Source organism: Geotrypetes seraphini, chromosome 5, assembly GCF_902459505.1.
Source record: "Geotrypetes seraphini chromosome 5, aGeoSer1.1, whole genome shotgun sequence".
In the NCBI taxonomy this organism is placed as follows: domain Eukaryota; kingdom Metazoa; phylum Chordata; class Amphibia; order Gymnophiona; family Dermophiidae; genus Geotrypetes; species Geotrypetes seraphini.
In genome coordinates, this window is record NC_047088.1 from 176,258,076 (window position 1) to 176,275,787 (window position 17,712).

Sequence of the window (17,712 nt, forward strand, 5' to 3'; positions counted from 1 at the left end):
ACTAAGTCAAATCGACAAGTTAAAAAGTGATAAATCGCCAGGACTGGATGGTATACATCCCAGGGTACTAAAAGAACTCAAACATGAGATTGCTGACCTGCTGCTAGTGATCTGTAACCTGTCACTAAAATTGTCTGTAATACCTGAAGATTGGAGGGTGGCCAATATTACGCCAATTTTTAAAAAGGGCTCCAGGGGAGATCCGGGAAATTACAGACCAGTAAGCCTGACTTCTGTGCTGGGCAAAATGGTAGAAACAATTATAAAAAATAAAATTGTGGAACATGTAGATAAACATGATTTAATGAGACAGAGTCAGCATGGGTTCAGCTGAGGGAGATCTTGCCTCACAAATTTGCTTGACTACTTTGAAGGTGTGAATAAACATGTGGATAAAAGTGAGCCGGTTGATATAGTGTATCTAGGTTTTCAGAAAGCTTTTGATAAAGATCCTCATAAGAGGCTCCTGAGAAAATTAAAGTATCATGGAATAGGTGGCAAAGTTCAGTTGTGGATTAGGAATTGGTTATCAGATAGAAAACAGGGTAGGATTAAATAGTTATTTTTCTCAATGGAGGCGAGTAAACAGTAGAGTGCTGCAGGGGTCGTACTGGGAACGTTGCCATTTAACTTATTTATAAATGATCTGGAAATTGGAACAATGAGTGAGGTGATTAAATTTGCAGATGACCCTAAACTGTTCAAAGTTGTTAAAACACATGCAGATTGTGAAAAATGGCAGTTGGACCTTAGGAAATTGGATGACTGGGCGTCCAAATGGCAGATGAAATTTAATGTAGTCAAATGCAAAGTGATGCACATATTGGAAGAATAACCTGAATCACAGTTTACGGATGTTAGGGTCCACCTTGGGGATTAGTGCCCAAGAAAAGGATCTGGGTGTCATTGTAGACAATACGATGAAACCTTCCGCCCAATGTGCAGCAGCTGCCAAAAAAGCAAACAGGATGCTAGGAATTATTAAAAAAGGGATGGTTAACAAGACTAAGAATGTTCTAATGCCCCTGTATCGCTCCATGGTGTGACCTCATTTGGAGTATTGCATTCAATTCTGGTCTCCTTATCTCAAGAAAGATATTGTGGTGCTTGAAAAGGTTCGAAGAAGAGAAACCAAGATGGTAAAGAGGATGGAACTCCTCTCGTATGAGGAAAGACTACAACAGTTAGGGCTCTTCAGCTTGGAAAAGAGATGGCTGAAGACTAGGTACAAGTAGATCAATTTTCCACTCCGTCAAAAATTACAAAGACTAGGGGACACTCAATGAAGTTACAGGGAAATACTTTTAAAACCAATAGGAGGAAATTTTTTTTCACTCAGAGAATAGTTAAGCTCTGGAACGCGTTGCCAGAGGATGTGGTAAGAGCGGATAGTGTAGCTGGATTTAAGAAAGGTTTGGACAAGTTCCTGGAAGAAAAGTCCATAGTCTGTTATTGAGAAAGCCATGGGAGAAGCCACTGCTTGCCCTGTATCATAGCATGGAATATTGCTACTCCTTGGGTTTTGGCCAGGTTCTAGTGACCTAGATTGGCCACCGTAGGCGCAGGCTATTGGGCTTGATGGAACATTGGTCTGACCCAGTAAGGCTATTCATATGTTCTTATGAACTTATGCAAACTTCTTTTGAACCCTTTTAATGAAACATTAGTTGTAGGATATTGTTAGGAATAACTTGTCAATATTTCTTTTTTTTTTTTAAATAAAACTTTTGAAAGACATTAAAACAGATAGAGGTAAGAAGACATTCACATGTAGCCCTTTCTTTTTTTCTTATGTTACAGTACATTCGCTTAGGAATGTATGAGCTACACTGTGATGAGCTGATCAGGGCTCTGGCAAAGCGGTCAGAGGCTATTTGTGGAAAATTGATAACCAAAATGTTTCATGATCATCAAGATACAAATCGGAGGTAATGAATTTTTTTTTAATAAATAAATAAGATTATCTGAATATAAGTAAACTCATATTTTTGGCTCTAATCATTTCTGTATTCAAATTGCTATTACTCATTTTTACTGTTCCATTTTTTTATGCCCCCTTCTATCAAGCCAAGTTAGGGTTTTTTTTATTGCTGGCTGCTGTTGTAAAAACTCCGATGCTCAAAGGAATTCAATGAGTTTGGGAGCTTTTACCACAGTGGCTAGCAATTAAAAAAACCCTAATGTAGCTTGATAAAAGGGGGGCCTTAGTTTTTATTACGTACTGAGATAGAGATCGAGAGATCATGGTGTTATTCATGTCAACTATTGTTTTTCCCTCTTTTCAGCTTATGTAGTGATTTTGAGAAAATAGCGGAAAATGCTCTTACCACCCCTCAGAACACACACGAACTCATGGAATTAAAGGTACACTTCTTTCTTTTGTGAGCAGTATTTTAAAAATATTTATACACAATAATACATGGCAGTGAATGTGGGTACTGTACCTGACTAATAAAACATTATTATCATTTTTAAATTTTATTTAGAGGTTTAAGGGCGGTGGATTTAGGAGTTATGTCAGGAAATTACTTTTCACTGAGAATATGGTTGATGCCTGGAATGCCCTCCCCAAAGAGGTGGTGGAGACAAAAACAGTGACAGAATACAAAACATCATAAGATGAATACAAAGGTTCCCTAATTAGAAAATTAATGGTATTAAAAACAAAACTTCAAAGAACATAAGAGTTGCCATATTGGGACAGACTGAAAGTCCATCAAGCCCAGTATCCTGTTTCCAACAGTGGCCAACCCAGGTCATAAGTACCTGGCACGATCCCAAGAAGTAAAACAGATTTTATGCTGCTTATCCTAGGAATAAGCAGTGGATTTTCCCCAAGCCATCTTAATAATGGCTTATGGACTTTTGTTTTAGAAAATTATCCATACCTTCTTATCCATTGACTGGTTATCTCTCCTTCTTCACTTTCTGCCCTGCATCCATCTTTGGCATTAATTTAACATTCGATTTTTCCATTTTTCTACTTTCTTCTCAAAATCTACTTTTCCATGTCTTATCTTCGCGTCCTATCTCTCACTCATTCCCTACTCATTTCAATAGTCTGACATCTCTCTCCTTCTTTCCTTCCCCCCCCCCCCCCAGTAGTCTGACATCTCTATCCTTCCTTTCCTCCTTCCCAGCCTGGCATCTCTTTCCTGTCCTTCCCATAATCTTTCATCCCTCTCTACTACTACTACTACTACTTCAAAAACTACTACTACCACTTCAAAAACTACTACTACCACTTCAAAAACAAGATTACAACAATCAGGACTATCTTCAATAACACACACACCGTCCTCGACGAGATAACAACAAATCCCCAAATAGGAGAAGCCATTGCTGCAGACAGGACCTGGACCGAATTCCCTGCGGTAAACTGGACAGACAAGAATCGACTCTACAAAAAATACAGTCATGCTTCATGCGACCTGAACTATTGTCCCGCGTATCTAATAACCAATGCCACCCCCAAATTTAGGGCCAGCCTCATGCAATGGATCTAAATTACACTCACTGAAGGTCAATTCCCGCAGCACCTAGGAGAAATCATAATCATTCCAATTGTGAAGGACCACAAAGGCCTTATAGATAACCCCGCTAACTATAGACCCATCACCTCAATACCAATATATGTCAAACTTATAGAAGGACTAGTTGCACAATTCCTCACAAATTACCTGGAAGACCACAATCTTCTCCACCCATCTCAATCGGGATTCAGATCCAACCACAGCATGGAGACTTTACTAGTAACCCTACTAGACACAGCCCGACAGCACCTCAGCAAAGGCAGAAGGATGCTGATAATTCAACTCGATCTATCTGCAGCATTCGATCTGGTCGACCACACCATCCTACTGCAGACACTAGAAGCCATAGGGATCTCAGGCAGGGTATACAATTGGTTCGAAGGATTCCTTAAATACAGATCTTATAGAGTAAAGTCAAACAATCTTAAATCAGAACCATGGTCCAACCCCTGTGGAGTTCCTCAAGGATCACCTCTCTAACCTACTCTCTTCAACCTCTTCTTATCCTCCCTTGGGTCTACCCTAGACAATCTGAATGTAACTTTATTCAGCTATGCTGACGACATCACCATACTCCTACCTTTGATGCTCCTGACCCAACTTCTACAGAAAAATTGGAAAAAACCCTTCAAGCAGTGGAAAAATGGATGGCAGATCACAAATTGAAGCTGAACACTGACAAAACAAAATTTCTACTGCTTGAAATGGATAAGAATCCCTCCATCACAGAACTAGAAATAAACGCCTCCAAATACCCTATACAACCTACCCTAAAACTCCTAGGAGTAACAATAGACAGATGCTGCACAATGCAGGCCCAAATCAACAAGACCACCCAGAAAGCATTTCTAACCATGCACAATTTAAGAAAAATCAGAAAATTCTTTGACAAAGAGCAATATAGGCTAGTAGTCCAATCCCTAATACTAGGTCTATTGGACTACTGCAACATACTCTATCTGCCTTGCCCTGCAACAATGATAAAACAACTACAGACAATCCAAAACACTGCACTCAGATTAATCTACTCACTGAGAAAATTTGACCACGTCACCGTGGCCTACCTGGACTCACATTGGTTGCCAATGCAAGCACGAATTCAATTCAAACTATACTGTCTATTATTCAAAGCAATAAATGGCACAGCCCCCAATTACCTAAACAACCGCCTGTACCAAAACGCCACCACTAGGCAAAGAAGAACTAAGACCTCTTTTACCTACCCCCCACTCAAAGGCACCCAGCGCAAGAAGATATTTGACAGTCTGCTGGCGACGCATGCAGCAAAACTGGACCACACTATCTCCAACCTGCTGATAACAACAAACGACTACAAATATTTTTGCAAAGAAATCAAAACACCTATTCAAAAAATTTATACAGATGGCTTAACCCCAACTGGACCCCCCGCAACGCAACTCCCCCTTCACCAGTTCCCTTCTCTTTAGCCTCAAGCATGTCAACTGCTTCCCTAACGGTATATATACTGGATCTGCACTATTTCCTATTTGTACAGCATCTTGTAGCTCTTGAAATATACAGCTCCATTATTCTTGTAACTTCTCCTGGAAATGACCAGAATTCTCTCTGTAATTATCCTGGAAATGTCCAGTTGTCTCTTTTGTAATCCGCCCAGAACTGCAAGGTTGAGGCGGAATAGAAATCAGTAATGTAATGTAATGTAATATTTCTATAGCGTTAACAGACTCCCCTTCTTCCCTTCCTTTCACTGGTCTGGTATCTCTCCCTTCCTTTAGTCATCTCTCCCCCCCCCCGTGTAATATTTCTCTCTCCTTTCCTTTTTTCTCCCCCCTGCAGCCCATTTCCCTTCCCTTCCTCATTTCTGGCCTCCCTCCCAGTCCAGCATTTCTCCCTCCTTTCCACCAGTCCAACATTTCTTTCTCCCTTCTTCTCACCCTCAAACCCAACATGCTCTCTCCCCATGCACCATCTCACCCTCCCCTCCAGTGTGTAACACCTTTACTTTCCCTCCCCTTCTGCCAGGTCCAGAAGCACCTCTTCTCCCTTCCATTTCCATTCCACCTGTCCAGCCGTAACTCTCCTCCCTTCCCTTTCCCTTCCCCCTGTCCAGCAGCACCTCTCCCCATGTCCAACAGTACTCCTCCCCCCATCCAGCAGTACTCCTCCTCCCTTCCTTGTCCCCTGTCCAGCAGTAACTCCCCTCCCTTCCCTTTCCCTCCTCCTGTACAGCAGCACCTCTCCCTATGTCTAGCAGTTCCCCTTCTCCCTCCCCTGCTCCACATGTCCAGCAGTACTACTTCTCCCTTCCCTCCTCCCCCTGTCCACAGTAACTCTCCTCCCTTCCTTTTCCCTCCTCCCTGTCCAACAGTACCCTTTCACTCTTCCCTCCTCCCCTCTCCAGCAATACCTCTCCTCTCTCTAGCCTAGCGTCAGCCGTGTGCTTTAAACTTCACCACACAGCTGCCTCTAGCATTAGTTTAGCTGCGGATTCATCAGGCAGCCTCGGGGCCTTTGCTAGGCTGGCCCACCTCGCATCATTGAAGCAGGCCAGCCTAGCAAAGACCCCGAGGCTACTTCATGAAACCCCCCTCTAAACTACTGCTAGTGGCACCTGTGCGGCGAAGTTAAAAGCACACAGAGCTTAAAAGCACACAGAAGTTAAAAGCACACAGAGCACACAGACCAGCCACTGCTGGTCTTGGGGTGCGGAGACAAGCCAAAGGCAGGAGTCCCAGCAGATACGCGAAGGCAGGAGTCCTGGCATATGCGATGGCAGCAGGAAGTTGCAAGTCAGCTGACGCCGGCACTGGAGCTTCTCTTCCTGCCCAGTGTGCCGTGGCATACTGGAAATCTCAGGAGGCACACAGTTTGCAATGCACTGCCTTACAGCAATGTTTCTCAGCTTCTTCAAGCCAAGTACCTCCTAAGTCTAACAAATATCAACAGAGTACCCCCAAACACCAACCACCCAAGCTCTGCCCCAGACCCTGCCTCCATAATAGTAATAATTATAATGCCATTTCTTCCATTCATTTTTCTTATGCACATAATATAATCTTATTAACAGTACATAATGGTAAGCACAAAATTAAAGTACACAAAGCACACTGTTACCTCAGAAACTGCTACAGAAAAATAAATTATAAATAAATTATATCTGCTACAGCAGATATAAATTCTCAAAAGTGACAAATTTCACTCACTAAATCAGTATCTCTCAAACTTCTTATCTCCGACACACTAAACAAAGCAAATGCTTTTTGCTGCACATTATAACTGAAATTATAAAATTGCAAAACCAACAAAAAATTAAATTTGATATTTATTGAAAGTTTTTTAAGCTATGTAAGGGTTATTTTAACAATGGTGAACCTAAAGTAGATAGAATAGAATTGTTAATAAATGTGATGGATGTTCTTGTTTTTGAGTGCAAATTAACTCAAAATGCAGCTTGATGGTCGACAAACTAACCTGCAGCCTTTCTCTTTTTTTAATTTAATTTCTATCAGAGCTGAAAATCAAAATTTTAAAAAAAATTCTCAAAAATAAGAAGATCCAAATGGTATAAAGCCTTGATTGCTTTGTTGCTCAGGTTAGGATAACCATTGAATAAAAAATAAAACAAAAATTGCTTGCCGTTAGTTTTCAAGGACCAATCATGTCAAAGAATAATATCTTGGCAGTTGTATCCTTATGCACACAGATACAAAAAAGTTAAAAGTGCCACCTGGATAGGGGAGGGGGTTGCATGTTTGCTGGGCCCAGCTCGTGGGTCCTGCTATGGGCCCGGGGGCCCGATGTTGGAGATGAGATCAGGGCCAGAGTAGTGGCAAGCTGCTGACTTCTCCTGGCATTCAGGATGGTTGTTCGTACTGCTCGGCTGCCGGGAGAAGTAGGAGGGCCTAGTCTTACAGGCAGATCTAATTCCCCAGCAGCATGGCATTCAGCATGCCAGCTACTGGGAGGAGGGAGAACAGGAGAGCAATAGTAGATATGTGGGAGGGCTGCACATGTGCTGAAGAAGAATGTGTGCCAGTAACAAGGGCGCATGATGGGGTGCAGAGGAGCTGGGGAGAGCAAATAAGGGCTCGGGGTGCTGAATAGAGTTGTTGGTGGCAGCAGCCAGGTCCCAGGGAGAGAGAGGTGCAGGTGCTGGCAGCAGGGTAGAGTATGTGATTCGCTGCTGCCGGTGATTTCCTTTGGGCTGCAAATGAAGACAATTGTGGCGTATACTCCCTGCATGGTTCTCCTGTACCCCCAGGGGTACATGTACTGCATGATGAGAAACTCTGCCTTACAGAATATGAAATGGGAGGAGCAAGAGTATCGAGCAGACGAGAGAATAGGGTGGGGTGGTGGTGGTGACAGGATGGAGTGGGCATCCCTCCTGCTTGTCTTCAATGGGGGGGGGGGGGGCAAGGGTTCAGTTGCAGAAGGGAGTGGGCATCCCTCCTGCAGATTTCGATGGGACTTGTGGGGATCCCCTGCTGTAGCCACTCAGCTGATCACAGCAGGGAGATTTCCTTGATGCACTTAGCTGATGGCAAGGGATTTCTAGATCAAGAAGGTGTGATTCTATAACTGGTGCCTGTGACATGGGTGCCAGTTAGAGAATCAGGGCGGTTAGGTGGGGTGAACCGCTCCTGTCCATAAAGGCAAACATGATTCTCAGCCATTTCTTAGGTGGCTGCTAAAACCAGCATCCTATACAGAATCTGCCTCTTAATGTACAGCACTGGGTTGCCAGATTTGCTTTTTAAAAAAAGGGGACACCTGGCCCCACTTAGTTCTGCCCCAGCCCTGCGCTGTTCAGCCTCTGCCTCCAGCTCCGCTCCAGCAAAACCTCCTGTCTCCTCTGAGGTCTGGAGGGCCTCTGCACATGCACAGACATCAACACGATGATGTCACATGCATGTGTGCATACATATGATGTCATCACATTGACATTCACACATACACAGATGGCCTCCAGATAAGGCCCCCAAGCTCAATGACTTCCAAAACCCGGACAAACTGCTGGGTTTTGGAAATCCCTCTGGGCACCTGGACAGTCCTCTAAAAAGTGGATATGTTTGGGTTTTCTCAGACATCTGGTATAAGGTTAAAATATGGCTCCAGAAAAAGGAGGATGGAGTGAGACATCCAGGTTTTACTTCCATTGAAAACATGGAAGTAAGGAGGCAGATTGAGACATCTGGGATTTACTTCCATTGAACAATGGGAATAGTAGTAGATCTCGCACCACTGTCATATCCTGCTTGAGCTCTTATAGCAGCTCCCAGAGCTCTGCCAACAACAAAGGAAATCTCTGCATGACTGAGCAGAATCATCCCCCGTGGGATCTGACTTTCTATGCTACATGGTTTTCATGCCCACAATGAGGAGCCAACCATTGCTTAGGAGAATTTGTGTACATCTACTGACCTTTCCTATGCTGCCCTAAAGTATTATCACTTGCTATTGCTGTGACAGATCACTGGAAATGCTAGTGAGCACAGGGTAAAATACTTTTATGTGGAGTATCAGCACAGAATAATGGAGCAATGCTATTAAGTCACCATGACAATCAGTGCCATCACTTCCTTTCTATGTATTTCTCCTCCTTGATCTCCAGAGTAGAGAGTTGCGCGGGGACAGAAATCTCGCCCATCCCCATCAGTATCCCACCTGTTCCCACCTGAATTCCCTCTGTACTCACCTGTCCCCCATGAGGAATGCCTCCGTCCCCGCCCGACCCTGCAAGGAATTCCCTCTGTCCTTGTGATGAATCTACTCTGTTACCGCCCATCCCCCCATAAAAGTTACCTGTCCCCATAAAAAGCAGCAGTTACTTCTGACAGTTTTGATTTTTTTTTAAGTCTTAATTTATTTAAACCAACAATTAAAGGCGAAAGATTTATTCGATCTGAAGAGAAACCAGAGATTATTGATTACATATTCTAATGATCAGACACCTTAACCACCCCTTTTATTATTATATAAGGTTATAAGTAGGGTGGGATTGGGATATATGATATTTGTTTTAACTGGTTTATTATTAATGGGTGGGATGGGTGGGGAGGGATTCTTTTATGCTTTGATGATTATAAGTAAGAATATCAAGTGATTTGTAAAATTTATTTTTGATTGAATATTATACACTTGTTGTAAGATATGAAAACGAATAAAGATTAAAAAAATAAAATAAAATAAACCAACAATTAAATACAATATAAACAAATAACAGTAAACAGAAATAAGAGATGCATACATTACCGGCAAGAATTAAATTAGACATTAGGTCATGTGACTGTAGGGTGGACCATTTCTTGTTAAAAGAAATAAGAGTTGGATATTTTGGCAATATAAAGCTCAAATCTGTAGAGCAAACAAATCTGGATTCACCATCTGGCATAGGTAACTTGTGAGAGGTCCTTCCTAGATCCACAAATGGTTTTTAATGCAGCAATGAATAATGAATCAGACAATGGGTCACGAGCGGAGTTCCGCAGGGGTCGGTGCTGGGGCCGCTCCTGTTCAATATATTTATTAACGACCTGGAAGCAGGAACAAAATGTGAGGTTATTAAATTTGCGGATGACACCAAATTATACAGCAAGGTTGATAGCAAGGAGGACTGCAAAAATCTCCAAAAAGATCTGACAGCGCTGGAAGAGTGGGCCAAAAAGTGGCAAATGAGCTTCAACATAGGGAAATGCAAAGTCATGCATGTAGAGAAAAAGAACCCGATGTTCACTTACAAAATGGGGGGATCACCGCTAGGGATGAGTAACCTTGAAAGAGACCTGGGAGTGATGGTAGACACATCATTGAAGGCGTCGGCGCAGTGCGCCACAGCCTCAAGGAAGGCAAACAGAATTTGGGCATCATTAAGAAGGGTATCACGACCAGGACAAAGGAAGTCATCCTGCCACTGTATCGTGCAATGGTGCGCCCGCACCTGGAGTACTGTGTCCAGTAGTGGTCGCCGTACCTCAAGAAGGACATGGCGGTACTTGAGAGAGTCCAGAAAAGAGCAACTAAGCTAATAAAGGGTATGGAAGACCTCTCATATACTGACAGACTGAAGAAGCTGGGGCTTTTCTCCCTGGAAAAGCGGGGACTTAGAGGAGACATGATAGAAACCTTCAAGATCATGAAGGGCATAGAAAGAGTAGACAGGGACAGATTTTTCAAATTACGGGGAAATACAAGTACAAGGGGGCACTCAGAGAAATTGAAAGGGGAAAGGTTTAGAACAAATGCCAGGAAGTTCTTTTTCACTCAGAGGGTGGTGGATACATGGAACGCGCTACCGGAGGATGTGATAAGCAGGAGCACGCTACAGGGCTTCAAAGAGGGTCTGGACAGGTACCTGGAGGACAAAGGGATTGAGGGGTACAGATAGAAGTAGAGGTAGGTAATAGGGATAGGATTAGAGGCAGTTACAAAATTAGTCAGGGACACTGTTCAGGCAATTAGGCCTGAAGGGCTGCCACGAGAGCGGACCGCTGGACAGGATGGACCTCTGGTCTGACTCAGCGGAGGCAACTTCTTATGTTCTTATGTTGTTCTTAATACAGCATCACAAAATCATTTAAAGCAGAATTGAGAGAGGCACTTTTCAGGACAATGGCTGCATAAGAAAAATGTGTCAAAACTGAACTGGAAACCCCAAAACAAACTCAGCAAGTACTTCATTTTGTACTAAACACAATTGGTGGCATAACCATGAGAGAGGGAGCTGGGCTTCCCACTTTGAGCTTAGCCCCCCTCAAAATGAACATCTCCCTTGCTGTAGCTGGTGGGACATTTTGTGTTTCCATCATCTTGGTCCCAGTTTTTGCTTTTGTCTATCTTCTATTAATTCTCTTTCCAGGCCTCGGGAACCCCAGTTCCATCCCCGTGGGAGTCCTGTAAGCCTGGGGAGGATCCCCACGGGAGTTCCGTAGACCTGGGGGGGATCCCTTTGGGAGTCCTGTAGACCTGTTCAAGTGAAGACCTCTACTCCAGAGCTCTTTTCTGACTTCTGAAACCAGTGGTTATAAATCTAAAACCTCATGATTTCACATTCCATAATTCCTGTTCATCAGGCTTTAGTTTCAATGAGATCAGGCAGTTCCTCAGTAAAGATCTTACAGATTTTAAGACTGTTGTTTTACTTGCCTCTCCTTATAGCAGTGCTTAATTATATCCAATTTCACAAGCTGTTAGACTTACTTATTTCAGAGGCTTGTTGTTTTAAAATAACTATTTTAGAATTTTGATATTATAGACCACTGTTTTTCAACCTTTTTACACCCGTGGACCGGCAGAAATAAAAGAATTATTTTGTGGACTGGCATACTACTAGGACTAAAATTTAAAAACCCCGTTTCTGCCCCATCTCCACGAGCTCGGTCACCTCAGTAACTATAGAAAAATAGACAAATATAATGCAAAATATAGACAGCAGATATAAATTCTCAAAACTGACACGTTTTGATCACTAAATTGAAAATAAAATCATTTTTCCTACCTTTGCTGTCTGGTGATTTCATGAGTCTCTGGTTGCGTTTCTTTCTGTCTGTGTATCCTTTCATTTCTTTCTTTCTGCTCTCAGGTCCAACAATTGTCCCTTTCTATTCCCTCCCTATTTCCTTCCCAAGTCCTTAGTGCCCCTTCCTATGTCTTTAGTGCCCCCAGTGCCTCCTTCCCATGTCCTTAGTGCCCCCAGTGCCTCATTCCCATGTCCTCAGTGCCTCTGTGCCTCCTTACCATGTCCTTAGTGCCCCTTCCTATGTCTTTAGTGCCCCCAGTGCCTCCTTCCCATGTCCTTAGTGCCCCTTTCTGTCTTTAGTGCCCCCAGTGCCTCCTTCCTATGTCCCTCTCACTGCCTTCCACACTTTGTCCCACCCCCACCTCCGAAGCCATCCTGTCTACCTCTCTCCCTCCCTCCCTGGCCAAAGCCAGCCTGCTTGCCTGCAAAAAAAAAAAGCCTTCCTCCTTCTTTTCCCCTGTTCTTACTGCCCTGCTGCTGCTGCTGCTAAACCCGACAGGAATTCTTCTTTCTGACGTCAATTCTGACGTCGGAGAGGATGTTCTGGGCCAGCCAGGCAGCGATTGGCTGGCCCAGAACGTCCTCTCCGACGTCAGAATTGACGTCGGAAAGAAGATTTCCTGTCGGGTTTAGCAGCAGCAGCAATCTTGCTGGCCCCCCGCGGACTGGCAGAAATTTCCTGTGGATCGGCACTGGTCTGCGGACCGGCGGTTGAAGAACAGTGTTATAGACAACTTTTAACAATTAGCTATGTGGTCATGCTTTCAGGGATTTATACCGCCAACATGTTTCACCCGAAAGGGTTTTATCATGGCACCATCTCCCTTTCTAAAGCTTAACACCGCTGTACAGCGGGATATGGTGCCTTGAAGTTTCAAAGTTTATTAAAAAATTGATATACCACCTTATTATATCTTCCAAGGGAAATACAAATAGTTAAACCAATTACACCTAACATAAAAAGACAACGAACCAGACAACAAGACAGATAATAATAAGACTCTACAAACAGGTACAAAAGGAAATAGTGAGAACTACAATATAATTTTAAAGCAAGATAAGAGGATAGGAAAGAAACAGGAAGACGGGGTAACATGTAAGTCCCCCCCAAATGGACTAAATAAAGTTTAAAAAATCCTTAAAAAGGACAGTTAAACTTGGAAAGCATCTTTAAAAAGGAATATTTTAAGAGAAAACTTGAATTTCTCCAGAGATGTTGTCTCTCTTAACAAGTTCAGAGCTAAGTTCCAAAAGGTGGGAGCCAGTCACACGCTTGCACAATATTTAAAATCCAAAATAAATAGAAGTAGAGTCTCTAATATAGTTTATTCCCATAATAACTATAATAACTCTTACTTTTCAGTCATAGATATAGCTGGTCAGTTTCAAAAATTTTATACACAACTATTTTCTCCAGAAATCCAGTTTTCTGAACCCTTGTTTTATAATTTTACTAAAAATTTAGCTCACCCTACAGTATCTAGTGATCATAATGCTTTATTGAGAGGAGATATCCAAAAAGAAGAAATTCTCAGGGCTATAAAGAATATGCCCAAGGGTAAGGCTCCAGGTAATGATGGGTTAAATATAGAATTTTATCACGCTTTTTCTGATCTTGTAATCCCAAAACTACAATATCTTTACAGAGTCATGAACTTGAATACTTCCTGTGGCGGGGTCTTTCTAAATTCTACTATAATAGTAATCCCTAAGCCCGATAGAGACTATTCTAAGGTGGAGAACTATAGACCTATTTCATTAATCAATATAGATAATAAGATTTATGCTAAAATTATGGTTAATAGACTGCAGGAAGTTTTTCCAACCCTATTGCACAGAGATCAGAATGGCTTCACAATTAACAGATATCCAAGTGATAATTCGCATCTCTTCTGGAATATCTTGGCACGTACTACTCATTCCAAGGATCCAATATTAACACTTTCATTGGATGCCGAAAAGGCCTTTGATAGGATAGAGTGTGATTATCTTTTTCATACTTCAGAATGATTTGGCTTTGATCAAAAATTCATTCAGATGGTCAGAGTAATTTATAATAATCCCCAAGCCTCTATTTTAGTCAATGGCCTATTATCCAAATACTTTCCTCTCAGGAGAGGCACAAAACAAGGATGTCCACTCTCTCCTCTTTTACTTAATTTAGCTCTAGAACCATTAGCGATTGCTATCAGAGCAAACCAATCTATCAGGAATATATCCATTAAAGATTCTTCTTTTAAGAGTTCAATTTATGTAGACAATATACTTGCATATACCTATTTGGATTCAATCCCTCACTTACTAACTTCTATTAATGAATTCTCAAACTTCTCTGTCTATAAAATCAATTGGGGTAGATCAGCACTCCTTTCTTTAACTCCATGCATACAAAAATGTCATGCCTCACAATACCCTTTTAAATGGGAACCTGAAAAGATAAAATATATGTGCATATGGTATAGTTCCTCCGTGGTTAAAACACTTTCTTTGAATTCCAATTACATTATTGATTTAACCACCTCTATTTTACAATCTTGGTCTCCTCTTTTTCTTTCCTGGTAGGGTAGAGCTGAGGCTATTAAAATGGTTAGTGCACCTTAGTAAAAGAAGGCCTAAGCGTTTAGACTGGCTCAATATCTAGGCTGGTTTCAAAATTTGGATGAATGGAATGTTCCAAGATGGTTAATATTTGAGAAACTGCTAATTTCTCCTATACCTTTACACTTAGCATCGTTTATGGACAAACTTCCATATAACATATCCTTAAAAAGTCTTCAGCTTCCAATATCCTTACATTCTACACATCTATTAATGATAATTGTTTGGAAATGCAATATGTCCCCCTATGGTTTAATGGTGCCATTGATTCAAATATTATATCTGGGATCGAGGAGATTTGCAAAATAAGGAATATATGGGCTTTTTCTCAGGTAGTATTTCAAGGTAAAATCAAACCAATACATGACCTGAAATGAATGTTGGACCACCCTTCTGTTGTTGTACATAACTGGCAAGAGATCTCAGAGTCTTTTAAATCTTTACTATCCTTGTGTAACGTTGAGGCTCCTACTTTACCTAACTTCTCTAAACTCATTCATTCTTTTAATGGGTGAAAAAAGAACCTCCAAAATATATAAAATTATGCGAGAAACAATAGATGAAGGGGCAATCCCCTTTAATGATCTCTGAGCGGAAGAACTGAATTTAATCACAGATGAAATAAACTGGAACTCATTCTGGTCTCTATCAGCTCGGCCCACTATGTCAACTTCAATTTGCCAATCTATATTTTTTGTTTTGCATAGGGCTTACATGACCTCTAATAAAATTACCAAGTTCAAACTTTCAAATTCATCAGGGAAGTGTTGGTCCTGCAAATCTCAGCCTGGTTCCTTTATACATCTCCTTTATGAGTGCCCCAATGTATATCTGTTCGGGTCAAACATTTGGCTAGGACCTTTTGGACAGTGGTATTTCTATCTCTTACAGAACCATCATTTTCCTCTCCTCAAACCCAGGTTTCTCAATTCCATCAAAAGTCTCTAAAATTTTTGACACTATGATGGCTCAGGATTAGAGAATGACACGGAGACAAAATTCATCACCGTTCCCGTCCCTGCAGATAACCGAGGGAAATCATCTTCATGTCATTCTTTAAGGAGAGAGGGAAGAATCAGAGTATGAATGGCCACAACCACTGACCCACAAGCTTTGCTTTGACGAATGCTGGTATAGAAGGACTGAGGTTGAAATAGACACTAGAAAATGACATGGGATTATTTCCCACGGTTATCCGCGGGGATGGGAACAGTGATGAATTTTGTCACCTAGTCATTCTCTATTCAGGATATCCATCCTATTGTCTGCAATTGGAAGGATAATTCTAATCTCAATTTTTACGAATGGTGGAATCACTTGTGTATAATTAGGAAATATGAAGAAATTATAGCTTTTAAACATAACAATATTGCTAGTTTCATACTGAAATGGGCCCCGCTAGATGACTTTTGTAGGTACCTACTATAATACTCTATTTCTGTAAAGAGACTCTGCAGATTTTCTTTGTTTATGTTTTAATTTTCTATTATTAATTTTTGCGTTATATGTTTTTCCTTTATTTTGGATGATTGTATGGCTACATAATATATTTTGTATTGTATTAGATATTATAATATGTATGCCAGATTGTTTTATATATGTATAAGATGTATGTTTGTGAAAATGCTAATAAAAAATTTATTAAAATAAATGTGCTCAATTTGGCACCGTTTATTATTTATTATAAAAGCTGTCTGTTTATAAGAGAGGTCTTATTTTTCTACCTGTAGGCATATGTCAAGAAAGTGGAATCCAGGGACATGGTTCTGATGGAACACAAACTACTGGAAGCTAAAAACCGCCTTGCTTTCCTGGTAGACTATGCTTCATTTTCTCCAGGAGATATTCGGTTAAATAGCAACACATTTCAGTGGTATGGCCGCATGGGGGATATTTTTGAGGAACACAAAAAGATGGTGAAAGAGAAGACTGAACAGTACCAAGATGGACTTAGGGTAAGGAAGTAACACAATATATTAACTGTTTAGCATTAATATTGTCCATTGTATATAACCTTCCAATCACATTTGTTATTTATTTGCTGGGTTGTTAACTGTCATAGAAAATTGACAGAAACAATAGCTTAAATATTCAGCTTTTTGTTCTGAAATCTCTTTGTGAACAAAGTTTGTTGAAAATGTTTCCATAGATACAAAGCTGAAAAAATTGTTTTGTAAATTTTGTCTTTCTGGAGGTAATTATATCACTGTGGGATGGATTCAGTAAATGGCACCTAAAGTATGGTGCCGAGATGATGCACCCTAATCCTCAGATTCTACTGTATATGTGGAGGGCCATATCATGCCTTCCCGCCCAATACCGACTTGCAGGACCATCAGTTGGAGTCTTTCCAATTGCGCTACCTTTTTTCCCTTTTTGTGCCTTCCCGTATTGATTTCGTAATTATTTTCTTTTTCTTTACTATTAATTTGTTTTCTCAGTTTTGACCCAAAATTTTTTCCTTTTTTGTTTTTGGGCCTTCAGCAAGTTTTCTGGCCAGTGGTATTGAATATTTATTTTGGCAAATTTATCAGACTGTTGGAGGAAAAATTGATTCCTTTGATCTCGCATCGGCAGTTTTCCTCTCAATGTTGAAGCCTTCTACAAGCTTGTTCAAGCCAGGCTGGGAGACTTGAACAGCGGGGCCAAAAAGAATTGAAAGAATGGATTCTTTCTCCCAACATAACTGGGCTAGAGATTCAGTTCTGTGAATTCAAATAACAGACATGAGAAAAAGCCATGTAATAATTAAATAGGTTTATTAATGATTCCCATGTCTGGGGAGAGCCAATACAAGCCATCACAATTTCAGTGCTCTCCAAAGGGAGAAATCAACATCAAACAGATTTATATCCTATGTGACATCATTTGTAATATTTACCATACTTTGGAATATAATGGCACAGTTAATCACATGAGTTCCTTCTCAGGAATACCTTACGTCAAATCCTAAATTTGCCAATGCTAAACCCAAATTTTAAACCCAGCAGGTGGCAATATTTCACTTTTTCTATCCTTGTGGCCTCTACTTAACCTTCCTTAAATGTGATGTACATTCTAATCTACAGAACTTTTCCAATT

The 17,712-nt window shown here is 41.1% G+C and overlaps 1 protein-coding gene across 1 annotated transcript in view; it reads left to right on the plus strand.

Annotated features, from left to right (window-relative positions):
- DNAH7 (dynein axonemal heavy chain 7) overlaps window positions 1-17,712 on the plus strand; it is a 707,015-nt gene that overhangs the window by 81,477 nt on the left and 607,826 nt on the right. The window contains exons 10-12 of the mRNA XM_033944671.1: window positions 1,801-1,928; window positions 2,286-2,364; window positions 16,362-16,586. Coding sequence (XP_033800562.1) covers window positions 1,801-1,928; window positions 2,286-2,364; window positions 16,362-16,586 — 432 coding nt within the window. The remainder of the gene's footprint in view (window positions 1-1,800; window positions 1,929-2,285; window positions 2,365-16,361; window positions 16,587-17,712) is intronic.